Source organism: Haemaphysalis longicornis, unplaced genomic scaffold (genome assembly GCF_048455015.1).
Source record: "Haemaphysalis longicornis isolate Haplotype H1 unplaced genomic scaffold, Haemaphysalis longicornis Haplotype H1 scaffold_3, whole genome shotgun sequence".
NCBI lineage: Eukaryota > Metazoa > Arthropoda > Arachnida > Ixodida > Ixodidae > Haemaphysalis > Haemaphysalis longicornis.
The window spans coordinates 6,713,841-6,741,418 of record NW_027526335.1 but is presented as its reverse complement, the minus strand read 5'-3'; the positions used below and the strand labels follow the sequence as shown (position 1 = coordinate 6,741,418).

General features: G+C 46.9%; 1 protein-coding gene across 6 annotated transcripts in view; it reads right to left on the bottom strand.

The window, feature by feature from the left end:
• Nucleotides 1-5,067: 5,067 nt before the first annotated feature.
• The window catches only part of LOC144173901 (glutamine synthetase-like), a 47,371-nt gene continuing 24,860 nt past the window's right edge, over nucleotides 5,068-27,578 (bottom strand). For 5 of the 6 annotated variants that reach the window (XM_077702225.1, XM_077702227.1, XM_077702229.1 and 2 more), the window contains 5 exons: nucleotides 15,288-15,455; nucleotides 14,256-14,408; nucleotides 13,098-13,225; nucleotides 7,192-7,394; nucleotides 5,068-5,605 (listed from right to left, as the gene is read on the bottom strand). In XM_077702225.1, coding sequence (XP_077558351.1) covers nucleotides 5,320-5,605; nucleotides 7,192-7,394; nucleotides 13,098-13,225; nucleotides 14,256-14,408; nucleotides 15,288-15,455 — 938 coding nt within the window. In that variant the 3' untranslated portion in view covers nucleotides 5,068-5,319. The remainder of the gene's footprint in view (nucleotides 5,606-7,191; nucleotides 7,395-13,097; nucleotides 13,226-14,255; nucleotides 14,409-15,287; nucleotides 15,456-27,578) is intronic. The other variant, XM_077702228.1, reaches the window with a different exon arrangement.

Genomic DNA, 27,578 nt, shown 5'->3' with positions numbered 1-27,578 from the left:
AATGGAGATAACTGGATAACAAAATTTTAAAAAACTTAAAAATATAATAAAAATATTACCTCTGAAATTGGCGAACCGTGTACGACCCTGCATTTCCACAATAATGCAGATTTCGCGATACTTCCAAATCTAATCGTTATAATAACGTAAACTGAGATACTTGGTCGGACTAAATTTGAAACAAAAAACCACAAAATAAGAAAAATACTAGGCAATTACGGAAAATGGCAAAGCGTATAACGCCCTGCATTTCCGCAATAATGCAGATTTCGTGAATGTTTCACTTATAATTGTTATAATCGCATAAATGAAAATAATTGGTCGGACAGAATTGAGCTAAACTAAATAGGTTGGCCAGAAAATACGTCATACTCAAGACAAGCGGCAGAAGAATGCTACGCGTTAGTAGATAATTCACTGAATATCTGCAGAATTTTTTATCTGACTCGGGATTAGTCGAGGTTCCTTAACGTTGAGAACCTCAGATTGTTTCTCCTAATGCTGTATTTTTTCTACACTCCGAAGTGCTTTCGTTTTCTTCTCCCTGCTATTCATTGTTACTACATACTTCTTCCGCCTTTCCTCTCTTCTTTCGCCTCACTATGTTACGCCATCTCATTTCATTTCAATTCATTTCATTTATTTCCACCTTAAAGGCCCGAGGGCATTACATAAGGGGGGGGCTCTTGGCCGAGGTATACAGCATATGTACAACAAATAAGGGTAAGAAAAAAGGAAGGCAAAAAAATTAATTACAAGATAACAGAGGTAAAACACAACTCGTAGAAGGGAACAGCATTTCACATGTTTTAAAAAGAGTTTAATCACATAAGTATTGGTAGCGTAGCAATTTGACAGTTTAGCTTGTCACGAAATGTTTTTCGGTTAGTACATGAGGCGATATCATCCGGCAATGTATTCCACATCGCTATAGCATGAGGAAAGAAGAACGAGTTCATTGATGACGTATGGCAAGTGATTGGGGCAATAGGATGATTGTGATTCAAACGGGATGACGTTCGTGGCGGCGGTATCAATAAAGCGTGTCTTGATTCAGGAGGGTAATAGAAAGCGTGAAGAAGGCAAAGGCGAGAGATAATGCGACGAGATGCAAGCTTGGGAATACCGAGGGTTTGTTTGAGTGATGTGACACTTACTTCGTTCGAGTACTGTGACGTCATAAAACGAGTTGCGCGGTTTTGAATTGATTCCAAATCGTTAGAAAGATATGCCTGCGAAGGATTCCAAATGAATGATGCGTATTCCAGCTTAGGGCGAACGAATGTTAGGTATGCCAGCTTTTTAATATCGGATGATGCAGACTGAAGGTTTCGGCGCAGGAATCCAAGTGTGCGGGAAGCATCAGAGCAGATGAATTCAATGTGTGATACCCAGGATAGAGATGACGTAAGGTGCACACCGAGGTATTTGTACTTTGCAGTCCTATCAATCACTGTTGATTTGATGCTATATGAATGCTCGGTTATATTGTGCTTGCGAGAAAATGACATTACTTTGCATTTAGAAAGGTTAAGAGGCATCAGCGCTTTATCGCATCATGAAGAAATGGAGTCGAGATCATGCTGCAGGGTGCTGTTATCGATGGAGCTTTGGGTAGGGTTATATATGACGCAGTCGTCGGCAAATAACCTTAATTTTGTTTTAATATTAGTCGATAAATCATTTATGTAAATTAGAAAGAGCAGAGGAGACAGACATGCGCCTTGGGGTACTCCATATGTGACGCTGGAGAGTGGTGTGTGTTTGTTATTAGCAAGAGTTAGTTGCATGCGGTTAGTTAGGAAGTGTTCCAGCCAGCGAAGCAAGTTTGAGGGAATACCGAGGGTAGATAATTTAAGCAAGAGGTGATTGTGCAGGACGCGATCAAATGCCTTTGAAAAATCTAAGAATATGGCGTCGACTTGTATGTTAGCATCCATGCAGTGAAAGATGTCGTGTGTAAATTCAGCCAGTTGAGTCTCACATGATAATGATTTGCGGAAACCATGTTGGTGAGGGTAAAAGAACTTAATTGATTCAAGGTACTTCAGAAGGTTTGATGCTATAATGTGTTCGAGTAACTTGCAAGAGACAAACGTAAGGGAAATGGGGCGGTAGTTAGATGGTACTGCACGATTGCCAGATTTGAAGAGAGGAACTTGGGCTATTTTCCATTCGGCGGGAACGATGCTGGAATCTAACGATTGTGTGAAAATTAAACAAAGTATCTGACTGGAAAGAAATATGGCGTTTATTAGTAGTTAGCTGTTGATTTGATCAACACTGGCTGAAGAAGATATTTTTAGTGACTTGATAAGGTGAGAAATACCCTCAGGGGTGATCTGAAGTACAGGCATCGTGTTTGAGATAAGAGGTAGCGCGGAGGCGATGACAGAAGTGCCAGTATGCGAAAATACGGAACAAAAATAGTCATTGAGGGCATCATCGCATTTTTCAGTACTTATAGGCATATCGTCGAGGCCCATAAGTTATATATGGCTGTGTTTTGACTTATTGCTAAGAATACGCCAGAATTTAGTAGGAAGTAGCAAGCTAGCCAGAAAGTAGCAAGCTAGCCTTTTTAGTATTCGTTAAGGCTTTGCTTCTCACCCCCTTTCTCCCTCCCTTCCCTTCCCTTCCCTTCTCTCTCTCTCTCTCTCTCTCTCTCTCTCTCTCTCTCTCTCTCTCTCTCTCTCTCTCTCTTTCTCTCTCTCTCTCTCTGTATTCCGGCGCTGGCGGCGCTGAGGCTCTGCCCGGGCAGTACTTGCTTCATCTCAGAAAGAGATCGCGGTATCATCGAACGCACGACTTCGCCCGCTACTCTGGCGTTAGCTCGTAGCGCATCCCCGCCGCGGAACACGTCTTGTGCAGCCCCGACGCCATACCGCCTTTCTCCTCACAATTTCACCATACTCTCAACCACATTGTCTGGGAGTGTCGACAATTACCATCATTAACCCCCTATCGAACGCAACCCTGGAGCAGTGGGAGGACAAGCTGACCAGCTCATGCCCTCAAGTGTATTTAAGAGATGTATAGCGCAAAAAAAGACGAAGGACACAGAATGCACGAGAACAAAGCGCAAAACGTTAGCGCTTTGTCCTCGTGCATTCTTTGTCCTTCGTCTTTTTTTGCGCTATACATCTCTTAAATATGATCGACCAACTAACACAATAACGTACTTTACATGCCCTCAAGACCAGCAACGACTGGTGGACAGGGCCCGCCGGGCAGCCAAGGGCCAAGGCTTCTTGGACTAAGGAGGTCTCCCATAACGGAACTTTTCTGTGGAATAAATGTTTATTCCTCCTCCTGCTCTCATCCTCCGCTTTCCTGGTCGCTCTATCTTCAGTGCTCTTTTCGCTCTCTAAGTTACAGCGAGGCAGACGGCGACGGACGGCGCGAAACTACAGGAATGGGCGCTTAAGAGCTGCGCTCTGAAATGGTAATAAAGAGACGGTAGACAAGACAAGACAAGAGGTTTCATTTCCACCAATGTCAGTGCAGAGCTTAAAAAGCGGACTGACAAAAGGCTGCAAACATGCAGCTTGACAGAGCACCATCTGCCGACGCAGCAGTGAGAGGTTTATACTTTCATATAAGACTGCTGATTTTATCCCTAAGAAATATCTTCCTAGGAATAGGCCTAGGAACAGTTGTTAAGCCGGCTTTAAAGGGACTGTGTGTATAACGACCCTTTTTGGATACGTCTTGTCTCATGGAGCTAATTAGTAAAGGACTTACGCCTTCATATTTTCATGTAAAATTTCATATATCGCCCTTAAAGAAATGTCTTTAGAGCAAGAATTTCTGCTTAGTAATGAAGCCTTCCTTGAAGGTCTAGGTAAATAGCTCTACGGATACGCGGGGCTTTTGTGTATATTAAAAGGGCATAGCGCCTTCTTGCTAAGTAGCTGGCTCGTATATGGCACATAAAAAAATTCTCTTAGGAGAACTGTGAGTTGAGCGTGTTGCTACACGTTCATGACTGAAAAAGTGCTACTTAGTCACGAAGACGAATGAAGAGACACACGACGAAACGCGACACACTCACGAAATTCTTCTTTTCAATCAAGAAATTCTCTTCATCTGCACGTACTTGTCTTCCCCGCAGCTGCATGCAATACAAATACATGTACTGGTGAAGCAGACTTTAAACCGGCTGAGGATAGAGCACAGGGGCTTAAGCATTTATTTGACACTTCCCGGTTGCGTGGTTCTGCGAGTTTCTTTTCGTCCTATGGTTTTGATTTTGCACAGTTTGCTGTCAATCGGGCAACTTGGCAGAATTCCACGCTGCCCAAACCGCGGCTTCAGCGCGATCGACCGCTTGACCACACTGGAAACGTCCTCAGTGTTAGGCCTGACTTGGCGCTTTCATGCGTTTTCTGGTCCTCTTTTTAATTCCGGTCGTCGCTTTCGAGCACCGAGTTTTTACCCTATTTTTATAACCAACTATTCTATCCCTATTTTTAATTTAAAGAATGATAGGAAACGCTATGTACTTGTGTTTTGCCTTAAGTGTGCCCGAGGTTTCTTTTCCGCTAAGTACTGTTGACATACATAAGCCGTGCCACCTGTGCATGTAATTAGGCAAGTTATTTGTTTATATGTACTTCGTAAATTCATAAACACTGTTATGGCAGAAGTGTTGCTTCATCTACATGCGGATCACCACAGGCAATTGAGCCAGTTTAAAAAAAAATGGCTCGGCTTAGCGCAGCTAACCTTGGATATGCAAAGCAAAAGCTTGGCTTTCTCTGTTTGAGTCCTGGTTTCGCTTGGTTAACGTTTGATGTAGGTGTGTTGTTGACCACTGTGTTGTTGTTCGGTCACGTGCAACGTTCACAAAAAGAGGTCCGCATCGCTTTCATTCAAGGGCAAAAGGTAAATTTGGGCATCCGCGGTGAAACCGCTGGACGAAAGTAGTAAAGCTTCGCGTTAAAGGCGGTGCTAAAAGAGCGACGTCTAAATATCACCCCACCCGCCTTCCATCCCTAAAAAAACGTTGCCGTTCATGAAGATGTGCTTGGTATATAAATCGAATGATCATTGGCTCAATCACCGCCGAAAGGCTTCAAAGAGTAAATGTTTTATTACAGCATTATGGTACAGCGCATTCTGCTGGTGGTCTTATACCTCTACTACACGGTCGTTTTCAGCACCTTCCAAATGTCTTCGAACGGGTGGTCTAGCGGGTGGCGCGTTCTCCATCTGTTGTACACGCTTGTAACTAACAAAGTAAGTGGTCAACGATCAATTGCGGGTTTCCGTTTACCACAGATACTAGTCCGGTCAGTGTTTCATGAGAGCGGCCTTTCAGTTAAGGCATACTGTTCTTACGATTGCCTCGCACACTGTGTAGGGATCCGCGTTGGCCCCCGGTCTGCGATCCTCGAAGTAGCCCTTCCCGCTTTCGGCCACCTTCAGTGGTATACGGACGCTGACTTCCTTTGAGCACGAATCGCTAGAGAAGTTCGGCCTGGGCGTGGTCATCATCCCCGACGTGATTCGCAGACTGTTGCGTTTTGTCTTGCTCGGGTCGTACTTGGACAAGTGGGCTGCATCATTTTCCTCGAGTTTCTTGATCGCTGTTCTGATAGCCCTGCACAAAAAAAAAAAAAAAAAGGTTCCCGCTCACGCCGATATCTAACTGCCCCATAGAATCGCAACCAGTTTATATAGGACCGCGCTATTGAGTCAGTTCTAACGGTCATCTCTGTCTAAATTTTAATTAAGTTCGAAGACGATAGTTGCGGAATCAATACCGCAACATGTATATATTGAATGAAACAGTACATACACTTTAATCCGCAATGGTTATTTCAGTTGGCTGCGGCTGAAAAAGGGGGTGTTCGTGATTGTAATCAAGTCTAAACACGAAAACGGAGGCGTATGCAGCTTTGGGCGTGCTTCAGAAACTCCTTCTTGGTTATACTCTTTCACAGTACTTTATTGCTTTCCGCTGCGCAGATACGGTGTTTCTTTAATTCGGAACACACGAAACACACGAAGCGGAATGATTTAAGTGGAACTAAACACTAAGGTAACCTAAGCTAGCACCTTAGAAGGTCCTGCAAGAAAAAAAACAAGTTGCCGCCTTTCATCTCCGACAACAACAACAACAAAAAAAAAACAGAATAAAACCCTCTGAGTCAGTATTATCAAATTCGTTTATATTGCATGGTTTTTGGTAATGCCTCGTTAGCTATTTGGCCCGGTGTTTTTTCTACCCATTACGCTTAAAGTCATAATTTATGCCGGTATTATACTTTGCAATGTCCTCACTGGTACGCTAGCTGAACCGCAACCATATTGTTCAACTAACTGGGGGAAAATAGGACGAGTATAATGGTGGCCCAGATAAACTTGGCCTGTTTTGTTAGTTTTTTATCAAATGATGTGTTAACACAGCACTCAATGAGAAAACAAACCGAAGGACCCCCAGATCGCAGCTGGTTCTGTAACAGGTGAGGTATTATTCTTTTTTCCTAGAAAGGTTGCTTTGTGTAACTGAGGCGCCGCGTTTGGGCAACAAATTTGTGAACTAAGATCATTCTCCGTCTTGCCGGTCTTGTAGTTGCAACCATAGCTTTGCCGCAATTTCGCTGAGACAACGTACACAGAATGAAACGCCCCATGCTCGCTTCGTGAGAGGGCGCAGCCAAACGTGGCGGCAGATCAATAATTTCTATTCGTGGCTTGTTTAGCCTGATCACACTAATAACAACAGTAAACTGGCTACGGACTGTTAACAAAATAATCCACTATTCCGCGAACAGCATCGCGCGTTTCATTCTGAATACGCCAGGTGGCGCCACCGTTCTAGGGCTGCAATTTTCTCAAGATAGCAGCCGGTTCTACCACAACGAAGAATTGTTTCTATTCAATATCTACGTAAGCGGGTAACTGCTGTTACCGTTATTGGTGTTAAACAATATATACTAATAAATGTGACCATCGTGTAAACTTGAAGTGTGAAGGAAAAGGCAGTTTGCTCGGAAAATTTTTAAAGACACTTATTTCAAGATTTGCCTGCAGGCTGTAACAGCAGAAGGGCTTCGTAGTTAAATTTGCTCCCTTAGATACAGCGATTTCACCTTGGAAGCCCATTCCATTAAAGCAGTATACGGTGTATTTTTCAATGCGAGGATTAGAGAGAATATATTACATGTGCTATTATTGACTTACTCAACGCCACCCTCTTCGCGCATAGCCTTCGTGCTGAAGTTCGTGTGAGCGGCGGATCCGATCCAGTCCCCGGGAGGGTACGGCATGGGGTCCAGGCTCACCAGCAGGCCGAAATCCTCCGCCACGCGATGGAGAATGTAGCGTGACATCCAAAGGTGGTCGGCCGCACTCACTCCCTCCAACGGGCCCACTTGGTACTCCCACTGCGAGAAAAAATTTCACTGTGGTTGAGCGCGGTTAAGGCAAGTTTGTCGATCGAGAGCTCGGTTTCGCGATTTTTGTACGCAGTGAACGCGCACACAATTACACCTCTGGACAAAGCATACACGCTGCCCGTCGCAGTCGGCACTATAGACGCGAACGCGCAGTGAACTTACATGCAGTCAGCGGCTTCTTGGACATTTTGCAGTGGCACGTACCCTGTACTCTTCCCCCTATCCTCCTCTCCGCACCCCCACCCCCCTCCCTGCAATGAACGAGCGACTAGCCGCTTTCACTGCGCAACCGCAAGAGGCGCGCCCTTCACCTTCGCTGATCTGCCAAACTTACGCTAGAAGGCGTTTTCTGGGCTTGTATCTGGAGCATGGTGTAAGAATGGGGGAGTATTACAGCTTTCGCTCTAAGAGGGCATCGCAGCTCGCAAACCTCGTTATTCGCCGCAAGATCAACATGTAGCTGGCGACAGCGTCGCGCTGCTAGTGTGGATATGCTCCGCTGATCGGCCCGGCAGAATGCACATTGTAGACGCGCTTCGTGCCTTTTTTTCGCCGTATTTCCGAACGAAAGGCGCAGACAAGAGTGATATGCGGTAGTTCAGTTCCTCAAAGTTCAACGCATAGCATGGAAGCGGCAATAAGTTTTCATTACTACGCCAAAAAAGCGGCGACCCATCGGGAATCTCAGAACGGCCACAGTAATGACAATGAACTTGTACGTTGTGGCTCCTAGCAAGCTCGATCTTTCCAGACTATAGCTTTGAGCTTTCAATAAAACCATAAGTAGAAACAAATCAGGAAGCCTCTATCTCTGGAATTCAAGCAGTTTCAATCAATTTCACTGGTAGCATGGAGCATTCTTGCCTTTGTGGGATGTCCTGAAACGGTAACACCCGAAATTTTTTCTAAGGCATTTTTTTTCAAGAGCCCCTACAGTTTTTGCAAGAGCGTACGATATTTTCTGTGTGCTCGAAAGGCAACATAAGATTACTGAATTTTAACCAGATCAGAGATATAAATGCTACCGTTTCAACAGATATTTTGCGCGCAGTTGTAGTTCAACGAAATTTTAGCGACTCTGAAAACAGGTTTGATGAATAACAGTGTCGGAACACTTATTTAAGGCTTTCGTCGCAAGTGAACTTGCTAATTAAATTGTTAACGCGTGCAGCACAATCTCGGATTAGCTAAACTTGCAAGTGACAAGCTGGTTTACAGTGTGTAAACCAAGCTTCTGGGACCTCACAGTGGGCACATATTTTATGTTACTACGGGTGCACTGTTGACCATTTGCGTTCCTTTTAACATCTAACAGGTGCCTAGAACAGCGAGATGTGTTTGCATTCTTGCGTAATGTCGCTTACGAACCATAAAGATGGCAAATGAACTTGCCCTGTTGCAGATGTAGTAAAACTTTCGTTTTCATTTCTCGTTACGAAACAGCGCAACTGGTTCCCGGTAACTACTTTGTGTTGTAAACTGAACCTCGGTTTTGTCTTGGCATTTAATTCGTGAGGATGGTTAAAAACGGCATTGATAAAAGTTTTCTGTGTATTTTATATTCGGGGGGGAGGGGTGGTGCCAACGTTCCGAGCGCAGCGAGAAGTGAACGCGTGTAACGTGAAAAGCCAAACGTTGGTTATCAGTATTACTACAGTGCCTAGAATATTCTAGGCACTGTAGTATTACATGCAATTGAAGGTACGCTAAGCGTCGTATTCCGTAGTAGTGAAAAAGCAGTACTTCAACAACAAGTAAACGCCACTATTCTCAAAACTCATTAATCCCCCTTTTGGCCCGAGATTGTCCAGGAATTGTTGCTCGCCTTTTTTAAGATTGTATTGAAAGCGAGCATTGTCAGAAAATTCACAAAAAAATATAGCGTGTCATATGGCACACACCCTCCACATATGTGAGCAACAACACGCATTATATTACGCGATATTTTCTCCTTCTTTAAACTCAGGTCCACCTTAAGAGGTTAAGACGTGACCATATTAGGCATTTGGTTACGCTGAGTGAAACACATTTCTGGACCGGGTGTTTCATGTCGGGGTTTGAAAAGGGGACATATAAAAATGACACACGAAATGCCACAGGACAGGCGTAAACTCATAACTGTTTAATTTTACCGAGAAGTCCCGCCGAAATACTCTTGCGCATCCACAGAAACGTATTATAATATACGTAAAATTGGCAACAACGACTGTCTAAAAATGGTATGTATTTTCGAAAAGGTACGGGAATAATTCGATCACACACGCGCTTGCGGGTGTAAAATACGTCCCCGCTAATGTATGGGCGATAGCGCACGGGTTGTTTGCAGTAATTGTTTTTGTTTTGTTTCCTCTTTCTATAAGGACACAGCGCAATTTTACAAGGGTGTGGCAAATCTACGGGTATGCACAGGTCTTGTCGCTTCTTACCGTTTCGTGTATTAAACTTTTATCATTTAAATACCCACAACGCCACCTTTAAAAATGACCCTCTGACGTTCCCGAAACGGCAGACGACTGCACTCATCAATAACAAAAGTGCAATGTGCCAAAGCAATGTTTATAACACGTTTCACACTCAAGCGGATACTACGGCGAAGGTGTTTCGTGGAAGTAAACCAGCGCATTAACCCGCAATGGCCGTCAATTATTGCATCTCTAGACGAAATACGGAAGCAGAGGTATTTATGTTTACTGCCAAAAAAGTACAGGTTGTTTCGTCGTGTGCAGCATGCGTTTTGAGCCGCACGCAACGTGATCGAGCAGACGACGCGAGAGCGCCATCTACATTAGGAGCGGTTCATCCCGCCGCCGCCAGGGGCCAACTGTGTTCGATCTGGGGGACGAATAGGGGCGTACGGCTCAAGTTTCGCCGCGCAGATGCAGCGCCGTTTCCTCCTCTGGCGGGCTTTGCTCCCATTTCATCGGCGTTCACGGGGTGCGCTCTTCCAGAGATTCGCTAGTCGTACGCTTCTTGCTGCTTCGCCGTGATGGAAACTAGCGCGCCTAAGGCAAAAAGACAGGGAACTAGATATATCGTGTAGTTGGGTGCCACAACAGCGTCTTCAACACGAAAGGAAAGGAGCCCCTCGTGAAGTTCTATGCGTTTCCCGGCAAGTGGTTCGAGACAGACCGCCGAGAAGCCTGGGTTAGGGCTGTGCGGAGGACAAAGTGAGTGACCGTTTCTCTGCCTTTCTCCTATGATTCAGTAGCTCAATTGCACTAAATTACCTTGTTTTCTAATAGCTCTGATGGCTTCCCGTGGCTACCAAATAAAGATACACGAGTTTGCAGCAGGCACTTCGTAAACAACGCAAAGAGCGAGAGCCAGGCCAACCGAGCCTACCGGCCGGCTTTGTTTCCCGATGTTTACAAAAGGCGGCAAGTAAGCGGTGAGAGACACGAGAGGTAAGATGAAGCGGAGAATCGACCATATTTCGCACTGCCTTTATACGCGCCCTGCTTTTACCGCAGGTGGGCTGCTCGAAATTTTTCCTCGCCACATCCGCACGAGGAATCTGCACCTGTGGACGTGCTGTCGAACACGTCGCAGAACGACGCCTCGCCAGACACATGCTCCACTAAAAGCCTTGGAGCAGGGCTTGCTGCTCTTGACTGAGGTGGAAGTTGACGCTCGTGGCAGCGGCGGCCGCCAGCGTCGACTTCTGCGATCGTCGAGCGTCGACGGCCGTGATCGTCGAACGCCGACGCCGCGGCGGCCGCTTTTCTGATGCAGGCGAAAAGCAAAAACGCCTGTGTGTTCGACATTTCAGCGCACGTTAAAGATCTTCAGGTGGTCAAAATTAATCCGGAATCCTGCACTACGGCGCGCCTCGTCATCTGCGCAGAATCGGCGCGTTAAACCTCATAATCAATCAATCACGAAATTACGGTGAAAAGGGGAGTCCACCGAATGTATTCCTAATTAAAATACATGGGAACAGGTCCGCGATGCTCTTGTTCACGTCCCGCTTAGGTTTTTTCGATGGTTTTTCCCACTGCTGGGGTCTGCTTGTTCAGGTCTCGTCAGTTGCCTTATTCACGTAGGCGCACACAGCCACGGCATGCTTACGGCGGCCGGGTTACGGACCGTGTATAATCGCAGATTTGCATGCAAAAAATCAATTTAGTATCTCCATCTTTGTGTCCTTAGCCTCTGAGCACCAAGACATTCGACAAGAGCGGGCGAAACTAGCACCGGCCGCACGGTAGCCCCGTACGCGTACGCCGCTCTAGGGCGATTTTTTGCCGCGCGCGGCGCTACTAGTATCACTCCGGGACGCCGCCTGGCCCATCCGTACGCCCCTATGGCCGGTATTCAATGGCGTGGAATGCATGCAGGCCACCATGCGAGTGCGCCGCCATATCTGTGGCCAAGCGTCTGTTGCTAGGCGACATTGTGCGCACGGCCCCCAGATCAGGCACTACTCTTCTCCTCCGTGCAACCGTGTGAGTGCGCCGTCACTCGTTACGTCGGGCTCCGCGGGGTGGCGGTACTTGTCCATGTCCGTGGCGCATCGGCCATGTCTGTGGCCGTTTTCAGTGTTGCCCACCAGCATCACTACTCGCAAAAGTTTCTAAGGCAGAGGGTCTTACCCTAAGGTGATTACCCACCAGCATCACTACTCGCAAAAGTTTCTAAGGCAGAGGGTCTCGAACCCATAGCAGTTGTAGTCATGAGTGGCGCTGTTGCACCCACGCACATGAGTATCCACACGCCTGAGTGAGTGAATGAAACACTTTGTTAAAACGAGAGGCCATGAGGCCCAGAGGGGAGTAAGGTTGAGGGGAAAACGGGAAAGTCAAAGCTCACACAGTGAACACAGTTCCATTCTTAGGGTCCTATTCACAAAATGCAAACAGTTAAGTGAGTCATTGACACGTAAATGCACAGTTCGCTTTTAGAAATTGCGGTTCACACTGTAGATAGTGAACGGTGTAGACAGTTCCCACTGTAGACAGAGCGAAGAAGTCGGTCAGACCGCTGTACCAATCTGTAAAGACCATTTTCAAGGGCGTACTGGGTGATTGCTTCTAGTGTAGCGGGATCGTAATAGACACGACCAGTATGCTCCTGTTCAGTCGCTGGTGCGGGACCTCGAGTTAAAACCTGATAGCGGTTTCGGCCGAATACAGTATAACGCCAAATTAAGTGGTAAAGATTTGGCTTTGTGGCTGTGTATCTGATTCGAAATATTCAATTGAGTACTCTCAAACAAAATTAGTATAAAACATTTATTAAGGGCACCTTTATGATTAAAACTGCAAGAAAACAGATGCTGCATAAAATTAAGAGTCCACCAGGGTTGGTATGTATTTACTATATGGGTTCCCGTTCTCACCCCTCTTTATTTTTATTTTGTCCATTCTTTCGTCGTTGTTAGAGCCTTCCGCCTTCGCAAATATGATTATTATTATTATTATGGCTTTACAGACCTGTAATTTTCCCTTTCTGTTGTGAGGAGGTCCGCGACCGGACCTGCCAATAATAATTACTGTTATAATTAAACTTATTCAACCATTCTATGAATATATTAAGGGGGTTTTTCTACCCATAAATATTTACTCGTCCTTAAGGGAATTTTGTAGATTATATGAGTCACCCTAACGGTAAACTGCGCAGACATAAATTTATCCTTTGTCACAATACGACCAGCACATAATAAAAATATACAAAAAAGGACACCAGCATTACCTGAGCCAGGGCGCCCTCGGCGTTCGTGCCGGCGATTTTGACTCCTGCATAAGCGCAGGCTTTGTAGTGGGCATCCGAAACATATCTGCCTGCCGCTGCGTCTGCCCCAACGCCGAAGCAGTATGGCCCTGAAATCGAGGTCAACAATTTTTCTGTTACTTATATCTTGAAAACAAAAATACTGGCGTTACCTTTGCTTTACACTAGAAATGTATTCCAAAATAAATGCACATGTTTCTAGATTAAAAATTGAAACGCAACGGTGAGTCAAGAAAACGACAGAAGCCATACTGGGGCCGTTTCCCAAAGCACGTGTGCATGTTGCACTACCTATGCACCCACTACACTACCAAATGGGTCGATATTCGCTCTATATTCAGTGGTTCTATTACGTTCAATGCAGGTTTATATAATAAATACCTCTTCCATACCAGGAAAATTTGGCTCGTCGTTGAGTATAATGGATGACAGCGGCACAAGCTCTAGTGTTTTGAAAAGAGGTCGGCCAGTTATCGTCATGCATTTTAACGCATGTGTGCACTCTATTCAGGTGCTGATTACTCACCAAGGTGGACTGGATCTATCCCCTAAGAATAACAGCTATGATCTGCGGAAAATTAAATTTATAAAGTATTCCAGGGATTATATTCGTCTTCGAATGAAAGCGTCATTGTAGCAAGTTGAAAAGATTTTTAAAGGGCAGAACGTTACAGATGCACTGTAAGGTACGGAAAGGATCATTCTGAAGTGTGTTTAAAAAGGAGACAATGTTTAATTTCTCTAAAAAAATGTTCATCCCAAAAGGATCACATGAACAAAACAGAGAATTGCTGCCAGGTTACTTAAATTCACCTAAGCTATTTTGCGAGAGACACCAACACACAGGGTAACGGGCCCGAGTCTGATAGAATTTAAGACTTGCCCACTTCCGACCGCATATCGCCTTCCAATGCTCTTTAATACCGTGCTTTACTGGTTCACTGGCAGTTGCAACACGAAACCAGATGTGGGGCCTATAATTTTATCACTGGGCAAGTTAGCCTGAACATCTACCCGGCTAGTACTTGCCGCAAGGTAATCATTTTATTTATTGTTGTAAGTCGCAGGCAACCAACTGAAGCGAACTTCGCTGTACGTGTGCAAGATTAGCAGGCTCACCTAGGGGTTTTATCACTTGGTTGGCGCGCCGCGGCCAGTCGAGAGGGTGCCCGTCTTTATCTGTGATTACGTACTCTTGCTCTATGCCGAACCAGGGCTCCTGGTCGGCTGCTTCCTTCATGGCCTGGGAACAGCTCCGGCGGGTGTTCGTTCCTAAGTTAAAAAAAAGGAGGAAGTCGCAGATATCAAACAGTTAGGAGCCCTATGAAGGTATTAGTTACAGTTCCCTTGGTCAAAAGTTGTCAAAATGTATTTAGACTCAATGCTGATTAAAGCGTCCTCCACGTTCGCAAGGGACAGTTGCACCCAGTTACACGAGCCACGAGGCCGAATTCCCTTCTTAAATACAGCAGACAAAATCCTCATTTAGGTCAGCGCGAGAGATTCGTCTATGGCAAAAATTGGTTTATTGAGAAGCTGCTTAATCTATTTCTCCCGCAAAGCGGAACATCTGTTTTTAATAACGGCAAACGTAACACATAGGGTGCAGAGGATGAGGCAACAGAGTGTGTTCTCGTTACATGGAAAGCAACTATTTTTGAGAAAATAAAATGAATATTTTCCACTGATATTCAGCTATAGAAAACTGTGAAGAAATAAGTCAACTAGTTTAGTTGAATTTGTTGGTAAAGCTAACAATAGATATTTGCATGTTCTTTTTTCGTGCGAAGTTTGTCCCTATCTTTCATAGAGTCTACGTGTCCAAACGGCCTCCCTATGAGTGTAGAGTGCAGTGATCACTCCCAGAGGTTAGTCGCATATTCAGTGTTCTAAGTTAATCTCAGGGGGCTCGGTGTGCTCAGTGTCCCGAACTGCTTTCACTTGAAAGGTGTGTACTGCTAAGCTGTGCATTAAATCGTGAGTGCGCGAAGCTTAGACTTCTTCACGAGCCTCTTCATCGCAATGCTTCTTTTGTCTACGACGTTGATGGCCGCAAAAAAAAAAAAAAAAATGAGAAAAGAATTTCTATAACGCTTCGCTATAAATTCAATAGTCAATAAATTTAAATAAAGTGCAGAGGTGTGGTTGTACTCATGGGCTGTCGATCATGCTGTAGAACCTCGCAGAGCACGAGCTTGTTGCGGCCTTTCAAAAATGGATCCCTGAACAGCGCCACCGGGACAAGGTACGCTTCCGATTGGGGGCCTCCGTCCGGCCATTGGTAGGAGGCCAGGGCACAGAAGGTCCATTCCGGGCAGTCTGCGACAAAGTTAGGGACTTTATAGTAGGCAGGGCGCAGCGAAAACCGGACTTCGGTAAATTGTCGTCGAAGCAGCGATTCTGCCAGAACACTTGAGATAAGAAGGTGTCACCATCACGTAAAGTGCCCCGGCTGCCTTACTACTTCCTACGGAAACTCCCCCCAGTGCTAATCCCTATATCGGGAGAGTAATACTGACAGAGTTAAGTGCTATTTTTCAGGTGCTTTTCAACGAAGCGCCGGCTAGATAATACGAAAGCCTTTGTGTGGGGTCATCATGGGAGGGTGAGTCATCTTGCGCAACTGGCCTAGATATAAAAATGGCGAGGCCAGAGAAAAAGTCCCGGAGCACACGTCGCCATGGACGGGTCTAGTCAGTAACATGACGGAGACAACATGTTACAGTGGGAGTGGACTGACTTGATCGTCAAGTTTGTGTGGTGCTGTGTGTCAGAATTGGGTCATTACAACGCACTCGCCAAAAGTTATTCCAAATACCACGTATAGTTCAGACCGTACATATGTACAAGCGCTAACCACTAACTGAATTATAGCTTTCTTAGGCCGGCAATACCACAAAACCATGAATAACAACAGCCTCCAAGGAACTAGAGGCCACACAGCTGTGCATTAAGTATTTGAAGAAAAAAGACATGACGTTTTTGTGAAGCGACCGCCAAAATTAAAAAGTTTCAGAGGAACTCTAAGCATGTCATTAGGGGAGGAGAACTTAAAACCGTTTCTTTTGTCTGTTAGAACTGTGCGCGGACCTTCCGTCCAGTCGTGGAGAGAGAGAACAGAGGGACGACAGAACGGCGTGGCGCAGAAAAGGAAAAGCCGTGATTAAGACGCGCCCCTGGCCGTAACGGGACACCGAGACTGGAGGGACGGGGCCGCTCGGAGAATTCAGGGAAGCAAGGGAGGGGCCCGGCTCCTGTGACCGCCAAAGCGGAGAACGCCACGAGAACTACTCGGAGGGGCCCACGGACGAGCATGGCTCCCGCGACTGCTCGAATTGGCTTCCAACGAGAAGTGTGAATAAACAGTTAACGAACGAACCAACGAAGTGCTTCTTTGGCTTATTTCAAAAACCTACGACGACAGAAGAAGTATTCGAACATTGTCCAGGTTCGTCGATGAGCCTTCTCTCGATGTTGGTGCTAACCCTGCGGCCTCAACACCGAACTAATAGCGGCTACTTGTTGCAGAATCTATATACACGCTGCTGCGGCATGATAATCTGAGAGCCCATTGAGGCTATGGGCGCAATTTACGGCCTTTATTGTGTGTTTTACCGGCGCGCGCACTGTAGAACGCATCTTAGCCGGTGGGGATTGAGCGCGAGCCCAGTGTTTGTGCTTTATTTTATGATTCACACGATACGGAAAGCCTCAAAGCACGCCGACTATTAGGTTTTTTGTGGGCGCTTTTCTGCGGACGCCAAACGGACGCGTGCTTCGCGTCAAGTGCGACGCACCCGGCCGCGGCGGCCGCTTTTCTGATGGAGGCGAAAAGCAAAAACGCCCGTGTGTACGAGATTTTGACGCACGTTAAAGATCCCAACGTCGTCAAAATTAATCAAGAGCCCTCCACTAGGGCGCGCCTCATCGCCTGCGTTGCGTCGGCGTGTTAAACCGATACAATCATAATCAAAGTGCGACGCAACCCAGAATCTGTAATGGGAAGTTATTTTTAGTTGTACATTTCGAGCTTCGGTTCTCCGTATTGCTATGACAGCCTATGACGACAGCGACGATGGTTCGCATTTTAAATGCAGAGCATTTCAGTAACTCACGATGTCACCCGCGTTGACGTCCGTAGTCGTAGTCCGCACCCCTCCCCCTACACTATATAAAAAAAAATACGATCCGGCGCCTGGTTTCGATCCCTCGACCCTGCGGGCGGAACGCAATGTACATAGTGCTCTACCCACTGCGCCACAAAGCCGACACAGAATGGGAGGCTACGAACGCGCCTTATATCCTTGACTCATTCAAACTATGTCAAGAAGCTGCTGATACAACGCATTCACTACCACCAACTCCGCAAACACTAAACGTTAACGCAATACACCCACCCCCTATGCGACGCATTTACTCGAGTCCCCCTCGCGGGGAGATGGCCCCAATTTTACGATAGTAAGCGAAATAAGTGACCGCCAAAAACAACGCGTTGTGGACTGCACAGTAAGGTGCCGGCACGTGCGAGAACCGCTCGCGCTGTTCGTTCCAGGCAGGGGGCGCGCGAGCGCTGCAAAGGCGGGAAATTTGAACAGCTTTGGACAAACCTCCGTTCAATTCATCAAGAGAGAAGTGAGACAGGGAGGCGAAGAGCGTGATGGGTAGTAGCAGTAAGCGGATAATGGTGCCACAGGCCGTTATGGCGAATCAATGCTCTGCATTTACTACAGCTTTCACGTTGAGTGGAACGGCTTTAATTTTTTGCTTTTTGGTACCGTGGATAAAAACGATAAAAGCGACAGCCATGATGCTTTCCCTTTTGGTTGTTGAGTAACCCCCTGTATAAACCAGCACGTTGATGGCGACGATGATAACGGTTGGTCTACGGATATGTGCCCTGGCGGATTTTACCATAAAGGGAGAGTAATAGCTGCTAATGTAAAAAAAATTGGGCCCATCTCCCCGCGAGGGGGACTCGAGTAAATGCGTCGCATAGGGGGTGGGTGTATTGCGTTAACGTTTAGTGTTGGTGGAGTTGGTGGTAGTGAATGCGTTGTATCAGCAGCTTCTTGACGTAGTTTGAATTAGTCAAGGATATAAGGCGCGTTCGTAGCCTCCCATTCTATGTCGGCTTTGTGGCGCAGTGGGTAGAGCACCATGTACATTGCGTTCCGCCCGCAGGGTCGAGGGATCGAAACCAGGCGCCGGATAGTATTTTTTTATATAGTGTAGGGGGAGGGGTGCGGACTACGACTACGGAAGTCAACGCGGGTGACATCGCGAGTTACTGAAATGCTCTGCATTTAAAAAAAATTCCCTCGCACTTCCCCGAGGGGGAGAGTGTGTAAGTGCGAATGCACGGTTGTTGATTGCGCGATTACGGTGGATATCGTGATCTTGGAGTGGAGAGGAGGCGCCCAACACCCGCAGTCACTGAGCGGAGAGAGGAGGAGGAGAGTAGCGCCCGCCGTTACGGAGAGGGCTACACGAGCGCCCTCACGCGTCGGAATGCGGAGCGCCCGCTACGCGAGCGAGAGCTCTCCCGCCCGAAGTGGAGAGGAGGCGCCCAACACCCGCAGTCACTGAGCGGAGAGAGGAGGAGGAGAGTAGCGCGCGCCCATCTCCCCCCGTTGCTAGGGAAGACGAGGAGGAAGACGAGGAGCGCGCGCACCCGCAGCTGTTGCTATGCGGACGACGGCGGCGGACGATTCAGGCTCGCTTAAGAAGTGCATTCGCACTTAAAAATCCCGCCATCTCCACGAAGTGAATGATGCTGAGAGGGGCGAAGCTAAAATGCTTATCGGTGAAACCGTGAAACATTGTTATAGGTCTTCTTGACGGCGCGCACCATCTGAACGAGGGAAGGACATAAGGCGCGTTCGAAGCCATGCTCGCGTCTCGGTTTGTAGCGCAGTGGGAATTGCGCCACGTACCTCCCGTCGCGGCCAGAAAGTCGTGGGATCGAAACCGGGCGCCGCCGCGTCAAGACCACCACTCCTCGCTCGCAAAGCTTGAGGCTTCCCACCGCTCCGTTGACAAGCTCGTCGACGACGTCGATGTTTGTGGTGATTATGTAGGGCTTGTTTGGGACGATGAGAATCTCCATTGGTAAGTTGGCGAATTCGGTGTGTGACATTTTAGCCACCTTGGCCGTCGCCTTCTGCAGAGCGTCTTGTGTCGCGTACCCCCGCTACGTGTCTTGAGCTCGCAGGCGACGAACGACAGCCTCTTCTTCTTCCTCTCCTCGAGGAGCAGCAACGAGGGACGGGACAGGGCCCGAGTAAGAGGAGCTTCGCCCCTAAAAAATGGCAGCATCTCCACTCCATGGATGATGGCGAGGGTGCGGAGTACGCGGACTCGAAATGACATCTAAGTTGCGCTCCGAGTGACATCCGATTTGCGCCCCGACCGTCATTCGATTTGAGCCGTGAGCTGCGCCTTCATTATTCCCTAAATGAAACTGCAACTCAAGGCTGAAATCGAATTTCGCTTGATTTTCGCTTGATGGTGGTGTGCGCACGGATGGACGCGGACGGACATTGGGAGGTCATCAGGTGCTCAGCACCGTTACAGGCGAGGGAGTAAGCCGTTTCACTCTCGGATACTAACTCGTGGTCGTATCCCAATGGTAAAGACGACTGACACTAACTCTGCCTGCTCTACCAGACACAGGCCCGAATCCTGCTGGTGCCTGTGTGATTTTTTGCGATTATAAATGCTATGCGCACGGACGCGGACGCACATTCTGCGGTCCCAGGGTACTCTGCACCTAAAAAACGCACACGGTGCGGCGGCTCGGACTATCTGCGTTTGCTCGCAAACATCTAGTCAGCGCAGTTGTTATCAAGGCACTAGTATATCAGGTGGGCTCCTCCGGACTTATCAGCTGTGCAAACATTCGTACGCTGACTCAGAAGGGTTGTAATTTTCACCTTTTCCCCACCCGCGAAACAGGATTCGCACCATGCACGTCAGCATATCGCACCAACGGGTTGTGACGTGCATAACGGAACCATGTTTCCTGTCGCCTTCAGGAAACGTGGCGGCCGGGGCCGAAATCAGTTGGTTTCTCAGGTTTCTCAGGTTGGGAATAGTGGCCGGCAGTGGTTATCAGTCGTAAAACGGGTGCAGAGGCACAAGAGGGGCTCAATCACGTCGCAAGCAGCGCTGTCTGTCAGCCCGATGAGGTAGTAAGTAAGCCGTAGCGCCATACACCACCGTCAGATTGCCTGTAAGCGAGGCAGGCCATGAACGAACTGACACTGTAGTTAAAAGGCGGGTATTTCGAAAGTCTGAAGTGGTAGACATAGCTAATGCAGTTTTACGCACGTTATGTGCAGAGTTGTTGCACCATTAGACCTTGAAATGGGTATCTACGCGGCGTGCCCGGTATCATGGGTGAATTGAGCAGCTGGAGCAGGAGGGCCTTTACCGATGGGGCCGCAGTTGCCTGGGAGCCACTCAAATACAAATTTGGGACCAGAATTTGCAGCCTGGTTTTGAAGGGGTTAAGTTTCTACAACAAGTTGTTCATAAAGAAATCTGCAGACATTCAGAGAATTGTCTTCCAACGCGTAGCGTAAAAATGCCGCTTGTCTAGAGGCTGAGCTCCTTACTTCCAACTTTTTAATTTTTTTAGAATTCTATCCGACCAATTACCTCCATTTACGTTAGTATAACAATTAAAGGTGTTACTACTGCAAAACCTCCATTTTTGTGTAAATGCAGGGCATAACATGGTTCGCCATTTTCACCATTATTCTTTTTCTTTTTTTTTTTGAATTATGTCTGACCAATTATCTAATATTATCTACACTATTATAACGATTAAAGGTGTTACTTCCTCCAACTCTGCATATTGGCGGGAATGAAGGGCGTTGCGCGGTCTTGGCTTTGGAGGCACTCAGCAAATAATGCTATGCCTTAAAAGAACCATTGCTTCCGAAAAGAAGCATTCGTACAACCTTGGTGTTAATGGCGAGACTGTAACGGACAGAATTACTTCTTTTGCTTGGCGTTCACTTACGACGATGAGGTTATGCCACCTGCTGATGAATTCGTTTCCCTCCCGGCAATGATAAATGCCTCAGTTTCGGTAAAAAGGTGTGATGTCTCTCCTGCTAAAGTTTGATAAGAAAATATTCCCAGGAATTCATTGCATACCAAAGGCCTTTCTTGTGCAGTATGCCAAATGGTCTTCAAGTACTTGTGCATTATTTTCGAGGCCTCTTTATCTCGAGCCAAATTGCCTCATGACTGGAAATTTGGTAATATCCCCCCTATATCCACAGATAGGAGACAACCCTTCAACAATATCATTATTTCGCGCAATCACCCTTTAATGCGTATGAAGCGAAATCCTTGACCATATCATAATTAAGCACCTCATGCCTTTTTAGCCACTCACAGTGTACTTGATAACAGCCGTTAGCATGGCTTCCGTCGAGGACGATCGACAGTAACGCAGCTAGACAACCCATGATTTTGAGTCAGCCCTAGATCGTAAAAGTCAAGTAGATACGATGTTTATCAATTTCAAAAAATCCTTCGATCGCCTCTCCCACCGGAAACTCTTATCAAATAACCATCTTTTAAAATGGTTCTCTCGTGGCCTGGATAAAATGTTACCCTAACCTTAGATAGCAGCGTTCAAGTAAAAGTAACACGTCCCCCACACCTTCACTAGCCCATTCTGGCATTCCCGAGGGCTCTATACTTAGACCGCAGCTGTTTCTAATCTCCGTTAATGATATCGTACAACAGTATCTGTCAAGGTAAAAATATTCGCGATGATTGCATTCTCATACACAATAATATAGACGAAGCCCTCTTAAATGAAGCTTTATGAAAAATAGGTGCTCCACTGCAGTAATGCAAATGTCGCTAACAAGAAAATGCAATCATTTTTTTTAATACTCGCATTTCATCAAAGGCCAATGTATTTCCAGTTTTAAGCAATTTAAATATTCAGGGATCACAGTATGAGCAGATCTTAGGTGGAATGCGCATATCTTCTATTTTAAAAAGAACCTGTTCGCAAGCTTGGGTACCTTCGATGATCACTTCTCGCCATACAATAAATAAATCCTGGCATGTAAAATTTTCATAGGACTAATTCCAGAATATAATTATATCGTATGTCACCCGTATATGTACTGCCCTGAATATATCCAAATTCGAAGGCGTCCAAAGAAAATTGATCAGTTTTGTGTACAGTGCTTAACGTTGGCGTGCTCCCCCTACTGCACTTTTAAGTATATCCGAGGTTAAAGCCTTAGAAATAAGGCCTTACTGCGATCGCCTGAAACACTTACATTTACTTTACCATGATAACCTGTGTTTTGCGGCCAATGCATTCTTAACACGTGTCAACATCGATAAGAAGGCCATAGCAGCCCTGCACGGGGCTCTAAGTGTTCCGGCTTTCCAAATACGCCGCATGTTCGTTCTTCGGGTTCGCAACCATTACTTTAAAGTTAAACTAATATTACATTCCTTTCAGCTCCTCCCTCTTCTCTCTAAGTCTGGCTCGGGCCACCCGAGGGGGCGGGCTGAGCAGTCTGGTGGCGAGCTTTCGTTGCTCATGTTCTTCAGGTCCTCCCGTTTGTATAGGCAATTTTTTTAACAGCGAAAATTTTTAGCAAATCGTGATTTTTCGTGTCCGCAGTTAAAAATACCAAGAAATTGCCAAACGCGCGCACGTGAGCGCGGGCATAATGCCACGGATTATGCCCAAGATAATGCCACAACCAAGCTAATGCCACGCACCCGTGTGTCTGCGCCTCGCGAAGACCACCCAACGGCCCCGGCACATGTTTGTCAAGCCAAGCATACCCACTTAGCGAGATTGGCCAAAATTGCAGCGACCGCCTGGCAGTTAAAGTACAACCAAGAAAATTCCGAGCGCTCGTGGTGGTGGTGGTGGTGGTGGTGGTGGCCCAGAAAGTAGCGCATACCCACTCAGGGGGATTGGCCAAGAAGATTTTTTTTTCATTAAAAAGAACCAGATAAGGCAAAATAGTACAGTCGAAGAAAGAATCAGTACGTAGACTGATGAGAGAAATCGAAAAAGAAAGAGGAACGAGAGAGCCTGATTGGCATTGTTTTAGCAAGGCAGACGGACAGTCTCTGAAATTAAGGAATGGATGGCGTGTAAAACATCCCCATGGCAGTGGCCTACCTTCTTGCCCCCAAAATACAAAAGCACTGGCAAAGTTAGCGGCATTCCAAGGCGCCGCAGGGGAGCCTTTAGCAGCCTTCTTCGATGATGAGAGAATCGGCGGCAAAAAAGGAAGAAATGTTCATCTGATTCAATTTCCTGGCAGAAGTGGCACAAGAGTGAGGTTGTTAGATCTACCCGGTATAGGTACCTATTAAATGGGAACACCACAACGACACTAATTCAGCGAAACTTCGCACAAGCGAGTTTGGCAGAGGCTCCTTTTCCAACGAAACCTGAGGTGCTCGAGTCCCGGAGAAGTGTGCTGCCCGTGATCAGACGTGTCCTCGGCCAACAGGTATTGGCGATAACGCGCTAGCAACACGCAAGCAAGCGGGGGAAGCACCTCCACAGTTGGTAAAGCCAATGCCATTTTTTGCTTTTTTTGCTAATGCCATTTTTGCCAATGCCATTCACACGTAAAAATGAGCGGCGTAAAACAGGCATTAAACATTTTACGTAAAACAGGCAGTAAACATTTTTACGTGTGAATTGCCCGAACATGACAGCATCAGGTTTTTGGATTTGCGGCTGCGTTTTGAAGATGATCACGTGTGTTGAGTGTACGAGCCCAGAGCCAACAAGCCGCCCCTGCCGTACAGCTCGGCACGCTCTAAGCTGGTCAAGAGGAGTATTGTTCTGTCTTTCCTGTCTAGCGCTCTCAGCAAGTCGTGCCAACACACGGTGGATGAAAGCCTTGGCAAGCAGGTGGTACGTTTGGAAGCCGCGGGTTTTCCCAGGCAGGTTATTGTTTCCGTCGCGGAAGGCTTCCAATGCAAAAGAAAAATTGACTCTCGTTTGAGTGATGAGCAGAAGGCAGAAAACCAGAGAAAGGACAAAGAAAGAAGAGCTAAAGAAAAGATAGCTGTCATCCCATACTTACATAAAATCTCGCATAATATCAAGAAAGTTGGGCAATGTTCAGGGGTCAAGGTCGTGTTCACGGCGCCTAACAAGCTTTTGGCTTTGAGCAGGTTGAGCTGTCCCACGCGTGCGCGGAAACCGACCTGCGCCATCAAGCGCAGAGACGCCTTTGTGAAATGCCGACGTAGCGTTCTGTACAAAATTCCTCTGTCGTGTGGCAGACACTATATCGGCCAGACCGGATTATGCTTAAACGTTCGCCTCCAAGAGCACAAGAACAAGGTCAGGAGCGTTGCTACCGACGGCCAGCTGGCTGTGTCACCCTCTGTACGACCAAACAACCGTCTTGTATTTTCACCGCTCGGGCCTGACAAGAGAAATTGTTGAAGCGGCAGAGATAGCAAGGTCGGGGGATCAATGCGTCAGCAGGCCGTCTGTAGCTTTATCGAAACTTGAATTGGATTTTTTGTCATAGGCGGCACGTCACTGTTTTTCTTGTTTTGCCCACCGTTTTTTATGTTTCCCTTTCTTTTCCCCTCTCTTCATGCTGGCCAGACGTGTTTATAAGCGCTGGTTCTGCAATAAACTTTTTGTTGAAAGTTAGCGCTTGTCCCGTCCACTCCTCGTCCTGTGTTTTTATTTAGCGCTTGTTTTTCGTCTGACGATCAACCAACACGCCCAAACCTTTTCCCTTCCCCACAAAAACACCGCCAACACTCTGTGCAGAATTGTATGTTTCTTCTCGACATACAAATCGCCTGAAGGACGTACCAGCGCCGTCGACGGCGGAAATATAAGGTATATAATGTATAACCAGTTTACACTTTTATTTAGTTTTAGCATTTCAAGCAGCTTAGGTGACTATTTGTTGTATTACGCTCGTGCAGTAAGCGTCCCCCTAGTTTCCACAATATCTCACGTCTAGCAATTGCTTTTCATAGACGGAAAAGCGTTCGCAGATGCGTAGTCGTGCTGCTGACCACTGTGCTTGTTCACCCAGCGCAAAAAAGTGCTTCCTGCTTCCTAGTTTTACGCTGTAGGGTAAAAGTTTCCGTAGATTTTATTTATTTAGTACTTATATTGGCTTCGCTTACTTCTCCCGCCTTCAAGTGGCCTTAGATTTTCCTTCGCGTATCAGTAAGCGAAGCGTCGCATGTGCGCTTTTGCAGCGCTTGTGTGGAGCGACCTGGACTTGGAGCTTGATACAGTGTACAAACTAACAAACTAAAGTCTATCCATAAACGTGTCGTGGCTTAGTTTCAACTGAGCGAACGAATTGCGACGACCCGTCGGTGGCTGGCGGACTAAGCGCTGGACCATAAACGCTGGGTCGACTGACTGTCGGAAAGTCGGCGAGCTGTGCAGTAGCGCAGTCAAGCCGAGTCATCTCCTCCTGACGTCCCATGAAAACGCCACAGTAAATGGGCGTGGATGCGGAGAGGAGGACAGCATTTTCTAATGGATTTTTCTACTAAATAAATTTGCGTAAACGCACTCAGAGTGGTTGAAACGTGGCCTGTGGACTCCGTACTACAATTTGCGCTAGTAATCTCGCAATGTTTACAAATCACTTCAGTGTCCCTTTAAGGATTCGGACGTAACAGAGGCTGCGCTTCAGATGCTGGAGGAAAACTTTCTGCAAAGGGCTTGCAACGTCAGGGCCTTCATCGTGTGTGAATCGTGCGAGGAGTTACTAGTGAAGAGTGTAATACCCAAGTACGCGCCCACCTTCGGCTACGTATGCCCGCCGCGCCCGTCTCATATCCCTCACCTGAACGCGGTCGAGGAGCGCCTGATGGCACCCCGTTTGCCATTTATGTTCATAAGGCGTCTCTCTCACGTCCTTGGTCAGTATGGCATCCCAGGCCAGGTAGTGAACGTTTTAATCAAAGTGAAAGGAACCCTGCAGACCCCCCTCGCCACATCTGGGACGCCAGCGCGGTGGAGGTTCACATCAAGCGCCGACTCATACACAAGCCTACAAGTCCGCCGAAGTGGCAAAAAAGCGAACATCAAGACAAGACCTTGTTCGAGTACTTGATGGATAGGCCCCTGTACAAGTACTGCAATGTCCTATTCGTGCCGGAAACGTTCGAGAACATCTCCGAAGATGACACAAAGAAGAAGGCGAGGCTTTGAATGAAATGCGACCTGTACGGTATCCTCAGTGGTCGAGCGGATTGGGTTGGTGTGTTACGCAAACTAATGATGCCTAAGGCCCGGGAGGGAAGCAGACAGCTCCATGTTTGTCCGCTAGAATAACGCTCGTGTTCTTTAAAGTGGTATTCAGCTAATTGGCTTGGAATTGTGCACAATAGCTAATCACAAATACACGTGTGTTGTTTCATGCACTCCGTGTACTTCGTCCAGCTTCGCAGGTAATCCTGCTTCACAGAGTGGAAGGTTACTAATTTTTTCGTTTTGTTGCGATCGGTCCTTTTACGCGTATTGGAATTACGTATGTATACATAACAGGTGCAGTACTTCCGTAGATAATTCCCGGCCGCGGCTGCCGCTTTTCCGATGGAGGCGCACGTTAAAGATCCCCAGGTGGTCAAAATTAATCCGCGGCCCTCCTATGCAGTGCGCCTCATCGCCTGCGTTGCGTCGGCGCGTTAAACCCTACAATCAATCAATCACTTCTGTACATAGCGTTCGCTTGCCTGTTACTGTAGGCAGCATTGATTTACTATTTTATTCTTCCGTTCTGTTTCGTGTTACCTGTGTGCTATGAGAAATGCGTTTTCTTAAGTTGAACGCGCAAGTCTGACGGCTTTTTTTTTTTCATTTCTTCGTTTTTGTTGCGGTCACGTTGTAGCCAACTTTTGTGAGGGCCCCGTTGTCCCTGGGCTTTCCTGTCATGCATTGCCTTAACTACTTGTCTGTTCCTCCCACTCCAGTCTAAGCACCTGTTTCAAGGGTCCAAGTGCTCTATAAATAAATACAAGTCCCCCGAAACACGGCGATTTGAATGCACTGTAGAGCAGCCTTCAAATAAAAAATAGCTAATTTCAGACGTAAATCTTGGTTTATGTACCGTACGTCAGGGAGGACGGCAAGCTCCGGAGCAATCGATGTGAAAACTCATCTTACTGGAATAACCACACCACTGGCCGATCTAGCGGCCCAGGTAGCACAAATTGCCTTTAGGTCGATTTCGCAGATACATTGGCCGAAACAAATCTTCGACCACGTTAGATCCACTTAATACGATTGTGGAGCGACCGATTTATTTCAGCCTCCCCATTCGTCGAAAAGACGCACTTTTTAATTCCTGTTTTATCTGAGCGCTTTACAGTCGTGTTCTCGACGTAGGAAATGGTACCGATTTATTCGGTCTGGACGATTCGCCGAAAAGA